At 39.1% G+C, this 22,454-nt stretch overlaps 1 protein-coding gene across 8 annotated transcripts in view; it reads left to right on the forward strand.

Moving 5' to 3' along the window:
- Nucleotides 1-2,509: 2,509 nt before the first annotated feature.
- Nucleotides 2,510-22,454, forward strand: part of LOC121166533 (disks large-associated protein 1) — a 316,740-nt gene continuing 296,795 nt past the window's right edge. For 2 of the 8 annotated variants that reach the window (XM_040995709.1, XM_040995711.1), the window contains exon 1: nt 8,393-8,554. In XM_040995709.1, the coding sequence (XP_040851643.1) occupies nt 8,480-8,554 (75 nt within the window). In that variant the 5' untranslated portion in view covers nt 8,393-8,479. Of the gene's footprint in view, nt 3,549-7,960; nt 8,109-8,392; nt 8,561-22,454 lie in introns of those variants that run through there. The other 6 variants (XM_040995705.1, XM_040995704.1, XM_040995706.1 and 3 more) reach the window with 6 other exon arrangements.

Below are 22,454 nucleotides of genomic sequence, written 5' to 3' on the forward strand. Positions count from 1 at the left end.
TGAATGGTAGAGTTACAGAGGAAGAAGGAAAGACAAAGAGAGATCTTCTGTCTACTGGTTAACTTCCCAAACGGCCACAATGGCCAGAGCTGAGTCGGTCCAAAGCCAAAAATCAGGAGTTTTTTCTGACTCCCCGACATGGGTTCAGAGCCATGGACTTGAGCCATCCTCCACTGCTTACCCTGACCTTAAGCAGAGAGCAGGATTGGAAATGAAGCAGCCAGGACTCGATCCAGAGCTTATATGAGATGCTGCCATTATAGGTTGAGAACAACTAGCCAGCCTACTATGCCACAGCACCAGCCCCATGTGTTTTTGAATTTTAAAAATCCATATTTGAAATACAAAAATGTCTGGGGCTGACATTGTGACACAGTAGGTTAAGCCACTCTTCCAGAAACTACCTTTCAAACAAGTGGGACCTGGCAAAGAGAAAGATTTCCTCATAAAACACCTTTTCCATTTAAATTAGTTTGTACCTTGACTGTGATCAAAACGTATTTGACTTTAAATCCAGCATTGTTATGGACTACTCTTAGGGTCATAAGTACACCCAAAGCCTCAACGTTGCCCTTTAGCATTCCCAACCTCTCTCTCTGTCTCTCTCTGTCTCTCTCTCTCTCCTCTCTCTGCTGTGGTGACCCCCTGTCTATACATCCTATAATCCACAAAACAGGAAAATTCTCTAGACTTGAACTTCCAAACAAGAAAGAGATACGCTCTTCTTCTATGGGTTGTGGAGAATAAGAAGTCAAAGGCTGGTGGGTACAGAAGGAATGTTTGCTTGCTTGCCTCCTGCTTGGATCTGAAAACCTCCAGTCGCTGGGATGTCCGTGAAATGATCCCTCTTGATTCTTCAGCATCCTTCCTTGACCCTAGCCCTTCCCTTGCCATGCAGTCACAGCTTCACTAAACAGCTGTCTCTTGATTCATATAATGAAGCATGTTGGGAAAGTGTGCATTATGCATTAAATCGGTGAACAAATATTTGCTATGTTTCCACCATTGCAGTGATGGGCTTTGTCTGCACAGTGGGTGAAACATAATCCCTGCTCTCAAGAATTAATAGACAAGCCAGTTTCAAAAGACTCTAGTGGTTAAAATCTTCAACAGTCCTTCATGATTAATCTAGAAATGGAGGGCTGGCAAGAAGCAGGTGCTTCGTTAAATGTAAATAGGAATTGTTCATGTTGTCATGAGCTCCCAGAGGCAGCATGTCCCATCAGAAAAGACTTGACCTCTCCAAGGTCTGTCTGACCGCCTTAGGCCAGATGTGGGTGTTTCATCTTGTTTTGCTTTTTAATTAGACCAGTTATCTCTCCGTCTTTGAACATCGGAAATGACACTAGTGATATTTTGGAAAGTCACACTAGCTTTTCAGAATGACTTTTAATATGGCAAATCTTGTACCTGAAGGAAGCATTTGTTTCTTACAAAATTAGGCTGTCAGTAGGAACTTGGTCAGTTACTGAAGAACATGCTGAATTCCAACCAAAGGAATATATTCTGTCCAACAAGAACTGCAGTGTCCATTGCTGTAGGTTGAAGATGCAACCTCTGGCCTTAAACAAAGTCCATCTCATGAAAGCTGCAGGAATAACCATGAAGCTGAGCTGACCATCAAGCCCAGAGTCCTGTACTCCTGTCCTCTGACCCTTTCCAAGGGTCTTCCTTCTGGGCATTGCTTATGAACATTTAACTAGAAACCTTAAACCAGGAAGTGGAGATGACATGAGACTCAAATTAACCTGCTCAAGCCTCTATTCTTCATCTGCTCCAGCTTTCCTTAGAAGAAGCTCTTGACCCTTGGATGCCAGAAATAGATGGCCATATTTTCTTTATGTCATTATGGTTTCCTTATCACATCTATGCTTCTTTCAGCTTTGTTTAACCTGAGGGATCTTCTGAGTGTTGTCATTTTGATGACAGAATTCCGAAGGGAATGCACATGACATGGATATAAAGATAGACACTAAAGATAGAAAGCAACAGTGGCTTCTTTTAGTCCTCTAGTTGTTTTGTTCGGATTTTTCCACTCCCATTTGTGGAGTGTTCACATGGCTGGTTCATGCTGGACACAGAAGGCCTTGGTAGGTATTCCAGCTTGCAAAGACCCAAGGTGACAGAGAACATCTGAGGGGAGTGATTTTACAGGTTCTGGAGAGTTGTGGGAGCACAGGAGGGGAGCTAATACCACCTTCGGGTCTGTTATCCTTGCCATGAACTCATCATTCAGAATAAAGCCGGGGAAAGAGACTTTCAGTTATTGGAGTCTTGGAAGAAAGAGTTACTCATTCAAACATTTTAAAAGCCATTTTGTATTTTCTAGTTTCCTTTTCCCACTTTCCTAGCTTTTATCTCCAATCACCTGTCCATTTGGAAAATTGATGAAGCTTTCCCAACAATCATCAAAGACACAAATAGGGACCAGGAATGTGTAAAGCTCAGAAGAGCACAGCGTTTGTAAGCCCCAGGCATGTGTTAACCATTTCCTCCTCTCCTTCATTCCCTCAGATCTTCGCCCAGGAGGAGTCTGGAACCTGACCAAGGGGTGTCCATGACCCCAGCGGCTGCTACGTGAAAGGGCAGCAATGAAAGGGTTATCCGGCAGCCGCAGCCATCACCACGGGGTCACCTGTGATTCCGCCTGCGACTCGCTATCGCACCACTCGGAGCGCAAGCCGTATCTGCTGAGCCCCGTGGAGCATCACCCTGCCGACCACCCCTACTACACGCAGCGCAACTCCTTCCAGGCCGAGTGCGTGGGCCCCTTCAGCGACCCGCTGGCCAGCAGCACCTTTCCACGCAGGCACTACACATCTCAGCAAGAACTGAAGGACGAGTGCGCACTGGTGCCACGCACACTGGCCAATAAGGCAAACCGCATCCCTGCCAACCTGCTGGACCAATTCGAAAGGCAGCTGCCACTGGGCCGCGATGGCTACCACACGCTGCAGTACAAGCGCACGGCCGTGGAGCACCGCAGCGATAGCCCTGGCCGCATCCGTCACCTGGTGCACTCGGTCCAGAAGCTCTTCACCAAGTCGCACTCGCTGGAGGGGCCGTCCAAAGGCAGTGTCAACGGGGGCAAGGCCAGCCCCGATGACACGCAGACAGTGCGGTACAGCAAGCGCAGCAAGAGCAAGGAGCGACGCGCAGAGCCCAAGGCCCGGTCCAGCGCTTCCCCGGGCTGGTGGAGCTCCGATGACAATCTTGACAGTGACATGTGCATCTACCACGCGCCCTCGGGGGTGATGACCATGGGCAGGTGTCCTGACCGCTCCACCTCGCAGTACTTCATGGAGGCCTACAACACCATCAGCGAGCAAGCGGTGAAGACCTCCCGGAGCAACAACGACATGAAGTGCTCCACCTGTGCCAACCTGCCCGTCAATCTGGATGCACCACTGTTGAAAAAAAGCGCCTGGTCCTCGACGCTCACAGTGAGCCGCGCCCGGGAGGTTTACCAGAAGGCCTCGGTGAACGTGGACCAGGCTATGGTGAAGTCTGAGTCGTGTCAGCAAGAACGATCCTGCCAGTACTTGCAGGTACCATTTATGTGGAGGGAAGGGTGCCTGGGAGCTGTGACCAACCTCATGGTTTGGGCTAAAATCCTGGGTTTAATCCTAGCTCTTCTAATCATTGTGAACCTGGGCATGTGTTCCTGGACTAGGTGTCCCTGATATGAAAACAAATGGGAATGAATGCTCCAATTTCATCCATTTATCCTAACAGACTAGCCTGCCCTTTCAGATAAAGGTGAAAAGCTCTTCCTGTCTTGTGTGAGGGATCATGAGATAGAGAGGAGAACAAAGGGGAAGCTGTGTGGATTCTTGAATAAATCTGCCATTCATATAAATGAATGGAGGTGGATATTTGGCTATTTATGGTGAAGACACCTGGATACCTGGATACCTGCTGATGCAGACTCTTGGAGAGAGTGGTCATGGTTCAGGTAATTGAGTGCCTGCCACCTTCTGTGGGAGACCTGGATTGAATACCCAGCTCCCAGCATTAGTTTACTGGGGAGTAAACCAGCAGATAGGAGCTCTTTTGCTCTCTCTCTCCCTGCTCTCTCTCTCTCTCCCTCAATTTTTTTTTTTTAAATAAACTGTCTTTAGAAAAAAAAAAAAGTAAGCAATGATCTTTTGGAATGAGCTGAATTGTATCAATCAGGGATTTTGTTTTAATTGTAAAATTCTGCCTGAAGATTTAGGCTTGGGAAGTTAGACTTGTGTCTTTACCACTGCAGTGGTCCTCACCATCGTTAGCCAGTGAGCCCACCCATCCATCCAGTGCATAACGAACCAGGATGAGGCCCTAGGCTTTGAGGCACTGAGGGTAGAGGTGGAGCCAGTTGAGGGCCCAACAAGCACAGCTGCAGAGACCGGCACAACAGAGCAGAGGAGGAAGAGGGAGGATCAGCAAAGACAGTGTAATTAGTGTCAATGTTGAAGTCCCCCACATGTACACAGCGCAGACAGGCTGCTCTCCCTCCACAGTCTCCTCACATGCTTGCTGCCGTCCTCCAGTTCACTGACATCAGATTTTACTGGAATGCAAAATTTTACTGGGGAGGGGCATTCAGTTTCTTCCATCTGGTATTATGGTTTTCCCCAAAGCACAACTGTCCACAGAAACGACCTTCATATTTATCCTTCTCACAGTATCTTTTGTCTTCGTTCCGTCCTATTAGTACTATTTTAAAAGGAGAAAATACTGTTTATAGTGGATTATAAGTATATGATATAAGTATTTCCCCCTTCCATCTTAAGAAGGCATGCAAAGAAAAGTTCTTCTACTAAGGACCTCTTCTGGCTGTCTTTGGACTCCTAACAAACATGGCTCCTTGCAAGAGTGCCTCCTCCGCTGAGAGTCCAAGGGCTGTGACAGTGGCAGAGTCCATGCTCCCAAGCTCAGAGAAGTCGTTAATGTGTAGATAAATTTTATAAGTAACATACTATTACATTATCAGTATTTCCCACTGAAGATGGCATTGCTTAATATACTGCAAGGTGGCTATATGCATTAGTAAGTCATCAAGAACTATGAATAACCCAGAATTAAATGAATCTTTTTATCCACCTAAAATATTGATAAGTAGACTCAAAGTAAAGACTTAGCAGGTTATCCTGTCAGCATATGCCAGAGGAGGAACTAGAATCTGAACTTCTTAATTTATAGATGCAGCAGAAAGCGGTACAAATTCTTTAAGTAATAAATCTATCCACCACTGAAAGTGTTTCCTCAAGGATGCTTATCTAGAAGAAAAGATGGATAAGAACACAGAAGCCCAAAAATGCAACAGATTTCCTCTGTGAAGGTTCAGAGACTGGCCACAAAAACGCAACAAAATTTGCAATCCTGCTTTAATGAATAGTGGTGAGACTGGATGAGAAGGATCAGATTAAGGAAGGATGTAGAGTGTGCATCTAGCATCAGCTTTGTTTATAGCCAAATGCTTTCATGATGCTCACATACTGCCTGCATTTTTCCTACCTTAAATTGTGTATTTCTTTACTTTTTTTTCCCCTCTTTTCCTCTTGTTTTTTTTTTTTCCTTCAGATGCTTTTTTGAATTAACAAGTCTCAAGCGGTAGAAGTGCAGTATAAGGAAAGCAAGAAGGAAACTAGGACTCACTGCAAAACCGACACACATTTCACATCATTATTTTATTTAGTAGTAACAATAATCCTGAGCCCTAGACAGCAGACTTCTCAGTTCTTAAAGGGAGAAAACAGGCTGAGAACTATCAAGTTGGCTGGGGCCCTGTAGCCTGCAAGTTGCAGAGCTGACCTTTGCACTTGCATCTACTTGATGCCAAAGTCACACTCTTCCTCACGTGGCCCCTGTGCAACCTTAGGATCAAGGACATGAGGAAACACAATAAATAAAACCTATAAAACAAATCTCATTAAATGCTCTTTAGTTAAAATCAAGATGGAATCTTGCAGATTTAAGTACAGGATTGTGTCTAAGAGCATTATGGGATGTCACATTCTACAGATTTGGAAATTCTGTTTTCAAAGTATCTGTCTTCTTAAGCCATATTTTCAGTGAAACATTTGAGGCACATATAAAGCTATAAAAAACATAGTAAATTATAGGCAATGTTACTCTATACCTCACCCAACTAGAGAAAAAGAAATATTAATTTCAGTAGATCAGACTGATATATCCTCAACCCCATTTTTCTTCTTCTCCTCCCCAAAATAATAACTATTCTGACTTTGCCACAGAAGCCATCTTGGTTTTCAATTTTTCAAATACTGAAGAGTTGAAAAAGTTCATCTTTGTCTTCTACATTGGACAGTAATTTACCCTGAACCAAGCCAGTTCAACCCTTTAAAGCACAAACTAAATTGTAGGTGACACCCAATATAAGTGCTGACATTTGTTGAGTTCCTACTGTATTCAAGGTTTTCAAACTGAAACAGCAAGTTTTCTACTTCAGAGTGGGGAGGCAGTGAGTCAGTGTAAGATGGAACCAATGTGAGGAGGTTGAAAAAGTCCTGTCAAGACCGGGAGGAAAGAGCTATGCACTCACACAGCGAAGGGGGTGAACTGGAAATACTTCCCGAGAAGGGGCTCCTACTTCCTTCGTGCCTCGAGGCAGGGTGGAGGAAATCTACCATCCCGTGGAAGTTATTCCTCAGAAAATAGTTTGAGCAGAATGCAGGTCCCAGGGAACAATTTCATTTGTAAATTCGTTCTTAGAAACAAACTTGGGAAAGCAGAAACATTTTTAATTTCCAGTTATTTTGCCTTTGCTATCAATATCGAAGCTAGATTTCCAAGTTTGTTTAGCATCAACATCACACGGTTTTGTTAGTGAGCAAGCCACTGTCCCACTAGTTCCACTAACAGGACCCTAATAGGGCTGCAGCTGTTTGCCACTAACTAGTGGCCTGCCGTGGTTCTTTGTACTCTCTGGGCCTCCTTCCTGCACTGTAAAATGAGGCAGTTGAATGTAAAAATCTGTAAGTTACATGCTTCAGAGCACTAATTAGAGCAATTTTCAAGAGTTGGAAGGTTTGAGGTTCTCATTTGAAAAATGCCTACTAAAAGTAGATGTTCTCTAAATGTTGCCGAATTTGGTCTCTGAAACTCTAGAGATAATTTTAGAGTTGAGGAACCTGAGATTTAGTATACTAAGTAATGTGCCATGGACATACAACTGGCATATGACCGCATGTGCCACTGGTCTGTGGCACGCCTGATTGCTGTGCCTCGGAAGCCTCTGTATGCTCTTCCTTGTCTCTGCCTGTAGTGCACACACCTCTCATGTGCCAGAAATGATCACTTTCTCATTTAGGAATCAAAACACCTTTGTAACGTACTTAGTATTGATTTTAATTCTATAGCTAGTGAAATACACAGACGATTGCATCATTTTCCTAGCAACACACAGATAGTAAGTGAAGAAGCTAACAGCTTCTAACAGTCTCAAATCTGTCCAACCCCATAGTATGTTTTAGAAAAATGCATATTCCTTCATGTCATTACAAGTTTTATTTCATAGCCGTTGTGTTTGTGCATTCTATCCTTTGTGTGCTGGCTGTTAAGAGCGCATGGGTGATAAATTAGATTAGCAATGGAATGATTGATTATGTCTTTAATTTGACTCAAGGTTGACTGAACAAAGTTCAAATTAATAGCAACAACAGAATCTAAATACTGGCAAATTTTCAATTCCCTCTATGTAGAATTATCATTTAGAATTCATTTAGACCATTGCCAGAATTTTATAAAAATTAAGAGACCTTAGGCATTTAGCTACAGCTGGCATGCACTGAGAAATCAAACATTATAGCTTGAAACCATTGTAAATTATATTTAATACAATCAATTGGGGGTATGTGTTCAACTCACACGCTGTAGTTAATTTGGAAAAAAAAAATGACACCCTTTCCCCCCAATATTGTTATTTTTAAATGTCAAGAATCAGATGTCTGCTGTTTAGAACTATTGTACCATTGCCAGTGACTGTCTGTATTAGGGTTTGGAACTGGAACATGGATTTGAAGACATTAAAACTGTTTAATTCCCAGTTGAGATGTGGTTGGCTTTTATACATTTGGAATAAAGCATTTATGGCACATCTCAGGGTAAGTGCTAGTAGTTAAGTAAATAATACAGAGAGGGGCTCTGTGGAGTAAAAAAAAAAAGTGGTTTTTGTTTTTGCTTTTAAAAAAGCAAATTCTTGGTTGTTTGTTCCTTTTTATGTAAATGTTATGTGCTGAATGATTGGCGTGAAAAGCCATTCAGAAGAGCAAGATTTTAGATTTCCAACTGTTAACCTAGAAAAAAAAAAAGCAACCTTCAAATCATGTATTTTGCATTCATCCAGAAGCAGAAACAGGAGAAGGGAAACAAAACGCTCTCCGGTAGAAGTGGAGACACACACTGAGAGGGAACGAGGGAGAGCGAGGCAGAGACTGAGAAAGCACTGCCAGAGATGAGATTGTAGCAGAGCAAAATGATCGACCTGTTTAAGGCTGAATGGGTTTCTTCAGTTTGTGTGCAAGTTTCAAGAAATGGAAGGACTGACCAGGTTTGGGTATAACTCTTTGATTACTTTGGGTTTGGTGAGTGTGTGCTGTTGTTTTAGATGGGCTTTTGGTGGGGAAGAAGGCTAATTTGTGTTATTTCATTTCTTCTCTAAATCACAGCTAGTAAGATCAACAGCCAGCAAACTAATGCATGTCCTGACAGAAAGAAAAACGGGTTGAGAGAGTAGATCCCTGTAAGTCTGTGTGTCCATAGAGGTTTTTAAGATGCTTAACAGAAGCCTGTGTGCGGTGTTGGGTGGTGGGTTAGAGGGCATTATGCGGCTGAGAACTGAGATGGGATCGGTTCTTTTCCAGGACTAGAATGCTCAGTATTTACTGTTACTTTGCAAATTTTAAATTTCTGGGTGAGATTTTTTTGGTCTGTTTAAATCAGACCCCACAGAAGAGCCCAGAAGCAGCATTCAGAGTATGCATGAACCCAGAATTGTATTTGCTACAGGGACTGATATTTTTCAAATCTGTTCAAGATTATTTCCATCTTTGCCCAGTGGGAGTTTTCTTCCCCTGGCTGAGAATTTTTCTTCCTCTTGTCTTGGAACAATTTAAACTATGCTAACTCGGTTAAATCTATTTTATGTAAAATTTACAAAAGTGATCAGCAGTTTTGCTAATGGCTGAATATTTTAATGATTTCTTGCTGCCTTTTTTTAAAAAACTCTGTTGACCAACCACATTAATTAATGATATTTCATTGTTTACTATACAATGCCTTAATACTCCGGTAAGTGTATGCCAAGGTTTTTGAATATACTTTCTATATGTTTTACACAATCTGTTTTTCTTCACTGATCTTAATAAAGATGTTTCTTGTGGTTGATAGAGAGATGATGTTACTCCTGCTTGGTGATAACTTAAGTGTGGAGTCAATGACAAACAGCCAAATCTTGGAATTCTCTCTCTCTCTCTCTCTTTATCTCTGATTCTCTCACTGTTGCCCTTGCTTATATCAAAATAATAGAGGGGAAAAGACAGTTAACAAAACATGAAAAAGCAAGAGTCCACAGAGATTCATGGGGATTAAATAAAGGAAGATCAAACCTAAATAGGAAAACACTTTTGGAAACTGTTAAAGAACCTTCTTTCTCATGGTCTGCAGTTTCATTGCTCTAAAGATTTTCAGCAACAGTTAAAGCCCTGAGACAGCTACAGTCACTTTTCTGCTTGTAACGCATACTTGCTGATCAGACCGGATTCCGATCTACTAATTCAAAGGGTGGCATTGTAAAGAGTCAAAGAGAAAAATTTGCCCTTGCTCTCTTAGAGACCAGTAGACTTTATTTCCATCTTCCCCATTCTTGTTAGAGGATGGATTGCTTGATTACAAATAAGACAGTAACTGAAGGTAGTGATTCACCATTCTTTCAGAGAGTCCTCAGTAATCTCTGGTCCATTTGAACTGATGGCATTAAAGGACTTTATGCCATGATTTCTGAATGACAGAGTACACTAATCTTTAAAGTTTTTTTTTTAAGAGCCACTAAAAAATACTTGCAACATTGCCAAGCTAGCTTTAATTTATAATTAGATTAAGCTTTTTACCATTTTAATTTTAGATTCAAAGACAACAGCCTGTTTTACTGGATTATGATGGAATAATTCTTTACTTAATTAAGTTGAATATCATGTTTCTCAGTGTGGAAGAGGATTGTTGACAGCTTCCATAGCTATGCAGCTCGCTGGCACAGAACTGAATCATGTGCAGGTGTCATCTGTATGGTTCTAGAAGTTGAAGCTAAACTTCACAAGGTTCATTCTAATGTACCTTATACAGTCAGGCATGTGTCATCATTAGCTAAGGAAGCTTTCAGAAGGAGAAAAATTGGCCTCTTCCGATAACACCAGGTTACTACGAATCTATGACAAGTTGTATCATTTTGCTATGACTTGCATTACTCATTTGAAAATGTGAACCCATAACTTTCACCCTTCAATGAAAATAATGGGTGTGACTTTACATCTGGGGCTCATCCGTCTGCTTCTCAAAATTGCCTTGCTTCTTGCCTGAACCCCCAACATGAAATGCCCTGCTCCCCTGCCCCTGCTCAGCTTGCCATGTGGAACACACTTTAAAAGGGAGAATTTTTGTTTCCCCTTGCTTTGATAAATACATATCTAAACGTTTATCTAATTGCCAAGACTTAAACTACAATAGGGAAATACAGTAAGGTTTTCGATGAAAGATGCTCAGTTGGAATATTTCCCAACACAGTTGGTTTTTCACCCAAGGACTCTATCTGTAACTAAAAGGTTATGATATTAAGAATTGTTGAAATATTAGCTACTGTTACACTGCCAACAGAGGTAGAGATGGTAGTGCTGTGTAAGGAAAAACATATCACATACTCCTGCTACTTTTAACCAATTTCTTATTTCCACTGACTTTTCATTTTTATGTCTTGGAGAACACATACATGACCAACAAAAGACCTCTTCTGATATGCTAACCTTCTAAATATGTTAATATATACTAACATATACTAATATACATATATTCTGTATATGTTAATATGTGGAACTCTCATTAAAGATATTTTTCCAGTTCTTAATGTTTATGAATGTTCTTTAGTCTGCTTCTATTTCTAAAATAGATTTTTAGTTACAGTTGCAAAGGGAGTTTCCTTGATAGGTCAATCCTTTTGTTCATGTATGTTAGCTCTCTGCTCTGTCGGTGTGTTGCTGTTCACTGCTCTCACAGAATTAGGGTAGTTCTTGCAGATTTCAGGCTTGTGCCATTACAGCATTTGAAGTTCAGAAGTTATTAGGAAGAAGACCTATTTGTAATGTTATAAGTGCTGCATGAAACTTTTGATTGTGGCGTTAATTTAGGCAAATATGCATGCCTGTATAGAATCTTGTGTGTGTATGTAATCATATATGTATACATACATATACATGTGTGCTCTGCAGTTGAATATTTTGGATAGTTTCTTCAGCTTTCTGTGCATAAAATCACCTAGAGAGTGGCTATAATGTGAGAATTTCTGGCATTCATATTCTTAGAGATCTAAGGTGATCTGATAGACAATCCAAGAATCACACTTTAGTAAACCAATCCTAAGCAATAGTAATACTTAGTTTCTCATTTTATTTACTGAAGGGGGCAGTAGAGTCGAATAGATTGAACCATGGACCTCAAGCAATATGCCTATGTGTTATATTTAAGTAAATATAAATAAATGTATGGGATTGGTAATACATAAATAATCATAACTTTAAATATTATATTTACTAAGGAATTTGATATAGATACTGACTTCCTACATGACTTTGGGCTTGCTCTACTTAGTATTTCCATTCCTAGATCTGTAAAATGGACACAATGATTCAGCTCTAAGACAAAAGTTAAATTTCAAATCTGTGGAATAATTGAAAACTGCAGTGTGAATGTGTTTGGGATTTATGCTTTATCCCTTCTCTGTGTGTTTCATGTACCATATCTCTTCTTCCTCCGTTATTTTGCTTGATCCAGTGTTTGTCATAGCAGGGTTAAGATGAACATATCCGATCTACGGCACAAGAAGGCTGTTTTCGAGTGTAGGATGATACAGTGTCCTAATCATGTTGTATGTATGATGCTGTTTTGTTAACCACCTGACTTTCAGCAGTCAAAAACAAATTCCTCCTTTACCTTCCCATTTCCACTGAATCATTGAAAACAAAACCCATCAGAATTCACGGGAAGAACAGGCTACAGTAAATTAAATCATATGTCTTAATTTGGAAAGCATGAACTTCTATACGTAGACATGAATGCTGATAGATATCCTTGCATGCAGAGCCCTGTCGGGTCCACACTTAGAAGGCCTGTGAGTGCTGGCCCAGGCTCACTATGCATGTCTGACTGCTAACCTCTGCAGGAATGAACAGGCATGAACCGAGACATTCCTGCAAAACTTCACACTTGAAAGTCCCTTAAGGGGCTTTTCTTTGCCATTCTTGAAGAACTCAGTCTTTCAGATATTTTTTCCTCCTCTCCTTGTACTTTAGCTGGCTTTTTGTAGTTCTAGGAGAGTCAGCAAAAGTAACTGCCATTTGTTTGCAAATGAAACCTGAGCTTTCTGAAAATGAGTCCCATGCAACAATCATTCCCCCACAGCACTCCTCCAGCCTTCTAGTTGATTTTAGACAGCTTCCCATGTTCCCAGCTCTTGGAAGTAGTCCATGGTACGCTGAGCAGACACTTTTAGTCAAAAATGCCTATAAATAGCTGATTTTCCTGCTTGCTGTCTTCCCTCTGAGGCTTTCACAAAGGAGGTGGAACAAATCCATCAGAAACGAGAGCTCTCCATAAGGGCTGTGTGGTGAGGCTGATGAAAAATCAGATCCATAGGCCGAAAATGGTTGAGTAGGTCGCTGTGCCACAGTTGACTTACGCAATCATCATACGAAAGAAGAAACAGTAGATTTCATGCCGGATGATATCACGAACTGAACAATCAATCGAAATGTCTCGTATGAGCTCTCAGGCTTCTTTAAAATCATGTGGTTTTTTGTTGTTGTTGTTGTTCGTTTTTTGGGTTTTTTTTTTTTTGTTTTTGTTGTTGTATTGTTTTGTTTTTTTACTTTCATGCTGCTTTAAAGAAAAAAAGAAATCAAAAGAATACCAAAGTCAGTTGTTGTTTATTTGATTCCATTTGCAAATCTGGATAGCCACTATCTAGCACTTCCATGTAGGGAAATTTAAAACTGTTTCCCATTTTGTCCTTCAGGCTGAACTTTGCTCATAGACAGCTTCTCCCGCATAGAACCTGCCTTGTCTCTTGTCTCCAACACCCATCCACCATCCTCACCACCATCTCCACAACTCCCCACCCCTCAACACACACGGTGAAATTATGTAACATGCTGGAATACTGTAATCAGGCTAGGTGGGATTTTAAGACTGATCTCACTGAAATGAACCACAGACATCCAATATATAAGGTGTATAAATCCAGTATGTAAGGCTTAGAGTATGTGAGCTTTATTATATGCTATGTTATTCTATTTGTGCTTGATTTAGCCTAATAAAACGCATGATGCTGGGCAATATATATCGACATGGAGCTTTATTTCACAATTCTGGATGCTAATGTCAGCTCAGTCACAACACAGAGAGGAGTGACAATGGAATCAAATGCCTGCTTGGGAGGCACCTGTGTGAGCAACAGAGCAAGAAACCAAGAGGAGCCAGACTCTTAGAACAGTTACTCTCATAGGAACTAGTCCAGTCTGCTTTGCAGGGAGAGCCCCCCATGATTTCATCACTAACTAGTCAAAATTTTGTCCAACGTTAAAACTTTTTGTTTGAAAAAAGTCTTAAGTTTTTCAATGTCCCACCTCTTGCAGATTCTATCATGTCAATACCATCCTACAGGTTTTAAGTGACAAGCCGCATCCACACCATAGCATACCCTCCCTTACGTCCATCTCCCTGTTCCCTGCATCCTTCTCAGCACAAGAGGATGGCATGCAGCAGCATTTCCTCTTTCCCCTTCCTTCATCTAACTTTCTACTGCATTTTGGGCAGTTGTTCTGTCACTTAGTTTGACCCAAATCCATTCATTTGCAGATGAGGCAACTGAAGTCTGGAAATGTCCACTGACATTCCTGTGGCTCTTTGGCTGCAGAGAACAGTGGAGACAGTGTACTGTGGGCAGGCCTCCTCGCTTCCTCTTAGCCCATTTGTGAGCATTGCTCGGGCATGTAGCAAGAAGCACCAGTTGATGTTGTTCTGCATTGTCACATAATTCTGTCCTCACTCTCCTCCCCTCTGCTTTCTCCATGCTTGTCACTGATTTTCATTGGCTGGTAGTCAATGCCTGGTCTATTGCTAGAGTTTCTAGAGAGTGGATTTCATTGAGCTTTTCTTCTTCTGATTTTAAGAAGTGGAGCATCCAGGACATGAACTGGCACCCATATGGGTTTCTGGCATTTGCAGGTAAAGGATTAGCTAGTTGAGCCATCGCTCCAGCCCCTAAGCTTTTCTTCTTTATAAACACCTTGGGAACACATACAGTCAGTGGAAACAGTTATCTGAAAGAATCTGAAACATTGTATAGCCTGTGGTTTTTGTCCTTAACCCATAGAATTCATGTTCAAGTAAAGCAAATTATGTAAAACTCATTTAAAACAGAGGTTCTCACCTTGATAAATGAATAGGAAGCTTCAAATCGTGATGCTTTTCACTCACCCACTTTGTACTGATCCAAGTGTCTTACAATTTGACAACTATTTGTAGTGCCTTCCCAACTAAGTAGTCTCAGGTGCATAGAAAACAGTTTAATCATCTACAGGAAAAAATGTGTCCACTCTTGATGTTACAGCTGATAAAACTATGGCACCCGCATAAAATCCATAAACTATCATGTAATAATCCCAAGTTTAGTGAGTTTAATTACCAAGCACATCTATCTTAGGTAGCAGTCATTGTCCTTCATTAAAAAATAATAAAATCATGGGGTTTTCAAGAAGTCCTGATTATTTGAGGCTACAAAATCATTTTGGGGCCGTAGCTGTTAAAGGCCCTGTTGTTTTATTTAAAAATAGCTTTATTGAGATATAATTCACATATCTTACAAATCCCCACATTTATTTTTTATGATTTTTATTGTTTTCCATGATACAGTTTTGTAGGAATAGGGACTCCCCCTCTTGCCTTTCCCATTCTCCCTCTCTATTTTCCTCCATAGTATCATATGTTCTGATACAAACCCCCATGATCCATTATTGTATCAGAACATATGATATGACTAATATCCATGCTTTACAAAGAGCTTCAGAAACTCAGTGGCAGCAACAACAACAGCGACATGTTAAGGAATAAGGAATGGGCAAAGGAAATAAGCAGGTATTTTGCAAAAGAATAAATTCAAATGGTTAATAGACCTATAGAAAAATTCTCAGACTCCCCAGCTATTAGGGAAATGAAAAAAATAATCCACATTGAAATTCCACCTAACTCCAGTGAGAATGGCTTACATTCAGAAATACACTAACATGTGCAAAGAAGAAAGTGACTTGCAATCCTGTATTTATAGCAATAAAATTCACAATAGCAAAGACATGAAAACAACCCAGCTGCCCATCAAAAGAATAGATGAAGATGCTGTGGTAGATCTACTTTATGGAATACTACACTGCCTTTAAGAAAACAAAATCCTACCATTTACAACAAAATGGTCCCGACTAGAGACCAAATGAGCCAATCCCCAAAAGACAAATATCATATGTTCTGATACAAAGCTTATGGTGACTTTTCTAAAAAGTCATTCCTAATGCTTATATTTGCACAGTGCTTCCTATGTTTTCCTCTGTGAGTTTGATAGTTTCTGGGTGCAGATTTGGGTCATTGATCCATTTAGAGCTGGTTGTTGTATAAGGTAAAAGGTGAAGGACTGTTTCTTACTTCTATAAGCTGATATCCTGTTGTCCCAACAGCATTAGTTGAAGAGGTCAACCTTTTTCCTTGGATTATTTTTAATTGTCTTGTTGAAGATTAGTTGGCTATACATGTGTGGGCTCCTTTCTGGGATTTATATTCTGTTCCATTCATCTTTGTTCTCTGTTTCTGTATCAGTACCAGACTGTGTTATCAGTGCCCTGTAGTATATGATGAGATCTGGAATGATGATTCCTCCAATTTTATTCTTATTCTTCAAGACAGCTTTGGCTATTTGTGGTTTCTTGTGTTTCCAGATTAATTTTTATGTCATATTCTCTGAGAAGATTTTTGTTGGCTTCTGATTGTCATTGTATAGAATCCATATATTACCTTCTGTAGTAAGGACATTTTGATGACATTGATTCTAATGACCCAGGAACATGGTAAATTTCTCCATCTTCTAATGCCCTCTTCTATCTCTATTTTTACTGTTCTGTGATTTTCATCATAGGTCTTCCATGTTTTTGGTTAGGTTTATTCCAAGGCATTTAAGGTTCTTCTCTGCTATTTTGAAAGGGACCATTCTTACAAGTTTTTCCTCAGGCAGAAGGTTTTTGAGTATACTAGGGCTATCGATTTATGTTGTTGATTTTGTACCCTGCTACCCTGACAAATACTCTTAAGACTTGCAATAATCTCTCTAAGCCCTTTGGTTCTTCTGTGTATAGAATCATGTCATCTCCAAACAGGGATAAATCACCATGAAATGTGCAACTCGATGGCTTTTAGTTTGTTCAGAGTTGTGCCACTGTCAACACAGACAATGTTAGAATGTTGTCATCAAATAAAAAAAAAAGAAAACAAAAATTTCCATATCCTCCAAGTCTCAGGAAATCACTTACCTATTTTCCATCTTTCCATAATTACCTATTTTGAATATTTTATTTATATCCCTCAACTATGTTATTATGAACTGTCTTTTATTAATATCTCCCCATCTCCCTTTCTCCTAAAAGCACCCAAGCCTCTGCTAACCAGAGCTCTACTATGCTTTTGTAAGATTACCTTCTGTAGATTTTGAATATGGGTGATATTATGCATTATTGGTATTTCTGTGACAGAATCTCATTATTATGGCTAAATAGTATTCCGCTATGTATATATATCATGATTTTCTTATCTATGCATCCATTAGTGGACACTTAAGTTGATTATCTTTGCTATTGTGAATGGAGCGGTGATGAATATGGGTATCTAATCGCTACAACATACCAATTTCATTTTCTTTGGATATATTTAGAGTAGTGGTCTTGCTGGGTTTATTATTGCTGGACTTTATCAGGGCTAAATTATTTGATCATTCTATTTTCAATATTTAAAGAACTAAAATACTCTTTTTCATATGGTTTGCTGAATTACATTTCCACCAACTAGGTACAAGGGTAATCTTTTCTCAATATCCTCACCGTTGCTGGTTATCTTTTGTCTTTTTTGACAATAGTAATTCTGACAGGTATAAGGTGAGATCTTACCATGATTTAGATTTAGATTTTTTCTGTTGACCATTTAAGTATCTTTCAAGAAAAGCTCTGCTCAGACCCTTGATCATTTTTAAATGAGATTATTTTCTTCCTCTTGAGTGGTTTGAGTTGCCTCTACATTGCAGAATCAATCCCTTTGTCATGCATAGTTTGAACATATTTTCTCCTATTATAAATTGTCTCTTGCAGAAACGTGTAGTTTGATTTACTCTTTTACCTATTTCATTTCATTATTGCTTTTTCCTTTGTTTTTCAAGTAATATTCAAAACAAAATCATTCCTTACACTTAGGTTTTTTCTACTAGCGTCATATACTTGGGTCTTGATTTAACTCTTGAATTCATTTCGAGTTGATTTCTGCATAAGATACGAGACGTGCAAGGCAGTTCATTCTGGATAACCGATTTTCCCAACACTGTTTATTGAAGAGGCTCTCCTTTCCCCAACTGTGCATTCTTGGAATCCTCGGCACAAATCTGCTGCCTGGAAATATGTGTTCTGTCTGGTGCTGTCTTTTCTTACATTGCCCCGTGACTCTATCACTGCCATGTTGTTTTAGTTTCTTTATCTTTGTCCTATAATTCAAAGTCAGAAAAAATCTGACGCTTCCAGCTTTGTTATTTTGCATTACATGGCTTTGGCCTTTTGGTGTCCTGTGTGGTTACATCAACTTAAGATCATTTTTTTCTATTTCTGTGATGACTTTCATTAGTTTTTCTGTTGTCGTTAGTATTTTAACAGGAATTGCATTTAATTTATCTTGCTTTGGGTGGTATGGACATTTTAACAGTACTTATTCTTTATTGCAGTACTATAAGATACCTTCGTATTTATTTGCGTCTTGAATTTTTTTTCAACAATGTTTTACAATTCTTACTGTGGAGAGCTTTTATGTCCTAGACTAAAGTTTTTCCTAAGTGCATTTTCTCTGATATTTGAGACTGTTCTGTTTATTTCTTGTTTAGTTTGCTGTTAAAGAATATAGATAGAATTTTACGTTAATTTTATGCTCTATAATTTTACTGAACTTATATTAATTTTCGGTGATCTTCATAGTTTTCTGTGTTTAAAAGCATGTCATCTGAAAACAGGAGAAGTTTAATTCCTTTTCAATTTGTATTACTATTATTTCTTTCTCCTTGCCTAACTACTCTGTGTAGGACTTCCTGTTCTAGATTGAAGAGAAGTAGTGACATTGCATATCCTGGTTATGTTGCAAATTTTAGAGTGAATATGTAAGTTTATCCTACTTAATATGATGTTGGCCATGAATTATTGTGTTGAGGAACATTCCTCCTGTGTCTATTTTCATGAAAATTTTGATCTTGAGGAATGTTGAATTTTGTCACATGCTTTTTCTGTATTTATCAAAATGGTCACATGGTTTATGTTCTTCATTCTAGTAATATGAGGAATCAGGCTTATTGATTCACTTGCAGCTTCCTTGAATCCCTGAGGTGAATTGTATTTAATTTTGATCTGTCAAATGTGCAATTAAATTCAGCTCACTACTGTTGTGCTACTATGGGACTTTTTGTACCTTTGCTCACCAGGGGTTATTGATCTGTAGCTTTTGATTGTTGTTGTGGTGTCCATAACTGATGTCTTTGTCCTTATCTTTTTCTTCGTAAAAGGGTGATACTGGCCTTGTAGAATGGGTTTCGGAGTATTTCCTCCTTTAATTTTTTAAAAATAATTTAGAAAGAATTGATCATTAGTCTTAAATTTTCATAGAATTGAGTACTCCAGTAAGCAATTTCTGAACTTTTCTCTGATGGGGGACTTTTTATTATGGCTTGAATTTCCTTAATTATCATTGGTATTTTCAACTTTCCTGTTTCCTCAGATTTGACCTTTATTGGTTGTATGTGTCCAACATTTTATCTGTTTCTTCTAGATCATCCAATATAGCAGCACATAATTGTTCATAATAGTCTATTTTTATACCAGTTTTAATGTTCACTTTTTAATCTCTGATTTTGAATCTCCTCTCACTTTTTCTTGATCTAACCAAAGGTTTATTGACTTTTTAAAATTTTTGCTTAAATGTTAATTGTTCGTTTTGTTGGTCTGGTATTATTTCTCTAGTCTACATTTCGTTTTTTAGTACTAAGATCTTTATTATTTCCTTCCACTAAATTTAATTTAAATTGTTTTCTGTTTGGCTAGTTCTTTAAGGTATAAAGTTGGATTGTTTATATAAAATTTTATTCTTTTTAAATACGTAAGTTTGTTGTGTAAACGTTCCTCTTAGAACTGCTTTTGCTGTATCCCATAGGCTTTTGTATTCAGTGTATCCATTTTCATTTGTATCAAAATACTTTTAAATTCTCATTTAATTTCTTCCCTGAGCCAGTGGTTACTCAGACACACATTGCTTAATTTCTATATAGTTGTAGAGTTTCCAGAGCCCCTCTTGTTACTAATTTCAGGTTTTATATCATTGTGATTAGATATGACATTGGGTGTGTTATCAGATCTTATTCATTTATCACGATTTCTTTCGTAGTATAAGATCCTTGAAAATACTGGGCAATGTTCCAAGCACAGTTCAGAAGAATGCCTGCTCTGCTGCTGATGACGGAATGTTGTCTGTAGTGTAGTTTAGCTCTGGAGCTACTTTGTTGATTTTTCTGGATGACCTGTCCATTGCTAGAGTAGAATATTGATATCCACAGCTATTACTGTATTGCAGCACGTCTCTCCTTATTACAGGCTAATATTTGTCTGATGTATTTATGTGCCCTAGGGTAGCATGCATATATATTTAGCCTTTTTGTATCTTGTTGTTCCTTGTATCATTAGATAGTGGTCTGCTTGGTCTTTTTATGATTTTTGGCTATCCTTTTACACCCCTTCAGTTTCATTTTGTCTGTGTCCCTAGAGGTGAAGTGAATTTTCTGTAAGTATCACATCATTGGGTGTAGGTTTGTTTTATTATCCATTCATTCTGTAACTTCTACTAGGAGAGCTTAAGTCCTTTTATGTTTAAGGAAATGATTGGTAAGTAAGGATCTCCTTCTGCATTTTGTTAATTATTTCCTACTTGTGCTGCAGAAACTTTCTTCCTTTCTTATGAACAAATCCTGTGACTATAACGCCTTCTGCCTCAAGAGACTCTAAACATGCAGCCTCCTCAGGTCTAGTCTGTTGCTCTTGCCACAGAACCACACTGGCCATATTTTCATTTCCATCCCATGCTGGGTTCTTTTCTATGTACAAATGAATAATAAAGAAAAGGAAGAAAATGCAGGAGGTGAAGGGGAAAGGAGAGGAAAAAGACCTGTAACATATGGAGGAATTCTGGCCTGTACTTCACACGCATGGTCCTCATATTATGCTCCTTTGTGTGAATTTCGAGAGCAGCTGCTATTGACCTACCTGTTCTACCTCTATGATTTGGTGATAACCTAAATTATAAAATATGCAAAGTAGCCATGCATGAGAACAAGCGATATATGAGTTTCATTTGCAAAGCCAGATATCAAAAAGTAGAAATGTGTAGCAGAATTTTAGTTCGTGTTACATGAAAATGATATGTTAGCCCATGAAAGAAAAATTGCTCAAAACTGTTTGAATAAGAAACGGCATTACACTTGATCTCAGCCAAAGACTGGGAAGTGATACTAAGAAACAGTAGTATTAACTCCGTGAGACTGCCGATCTGAATGGAGTTAGGACATCGTTAATAACAGTACAAGTTTCAGATGTCTAAGTAAGCCCTGATTGCCCACTTAAGATCCTTCGCTAGGTTTAATTTGGGAATGTTTGCTAATGCAAGAGGTCATCTCACTAAAGTAAGGAAGGGAAGCAGACGGGGAAACCTCAAGCCCAAGTCCTCTGCCATCGGTGTACTTGGTCATGTTTCTGCACTTACATTTTATGAAAAAAAGATTTTTAACTGACACATTTCCACTTGCGCATAAGCTTCATATATCCCAGAATTTTAACTCAATAATTAGAAAGTGTACCGTTTTTGGTGTTTGTTAAAATAATATCCCAGTAGGTGGGTGTTACAGTGTAGCAGATTAAGCTAATATCCGAGAAGTCTGCATCCCACATCAGTGTTGTTGGTTCACCACTCCTCTGCTTTCAGTCCAAATGCCTGCCGATGAATTCTGGAAGAAAGTGCTGATGAATTCTGGCTCAAGTGCTGGGGCCCTTCCTGATCAAACTCGCTGTTGTGGCCATTTGGGGAAGTGAACCAAAACATACACTAGCTTTCCTCTCTTGGACTTCTTCTCACTCTACCTGTCAAGCAGATGAAAATAAATAAGTGAATATTTTTACAAAATTAGTGCTCTCGGTATGAAAGAAAATACCAGTCTCCCTAAAGATCTGCCCTTGGAATACCTCTTAATTACTCATAGCAGGATAACCAAATTAACAAGTTGTACAATATCCAATGTGGAGGAATTATGTACACTAGCGCCAGCCAATGCATAAATAGTGATGCTGGGGAAAGTCAGTTGGATGTGAACCAAATCCTTTTAATAGATAATAATACAAAGTAAGACTTTTGGAAACTATCATGATAAAAATGCCACAATCAGTAATGAACTTGGAAGTAAATTTATTCTTTATTATCTTCCTTCTTGGCTTGTGTTGGATTTTTCTCATGTACCTGTTTCTCGTGAGAGATGATTCAGTGTGCTCCAGAAAACCCTCATTTAATGCTTTCTTCCCTTTCCTCAGACCTAAATAAAGTTAATTTAAAATGATGTGCACAGTCTTGCCATATTCCACAGCCTCTACCATCTCTCAGTTTAATATTTTACAAAGGATCTTCATGCATGAGAATGAAATGTTAATGATTTACTCAACAAAGACTTGTAAGGATCTAAGAAATTAATGAATTCACAACATGTAAACCATTCCAATTTGATCTCATTTATGCTTTGATGATGTTATTACATTAATCAGTAAATAGAAGTAGCATTGTATTTCTTAACTTCAACTTACAGTGAATCCTCCTAA

Source organism: Ochotona curzoniae, unplaced genomic scaffold, assembly GCF_017591425.1.
Source record: "Ochotona curzoniae isolate NIBS_2020 unplaced genomic scaffold, NIBS_Ocur_1.0 patch170, whole genome shotgun sequence".
NCBI classification, from domain to species: Eukaryota; Metazoa; Chordata; class Mammalia; order Lagomorpha; family Ochotonidae; genus Ochotona; species Ochotona curzoniae.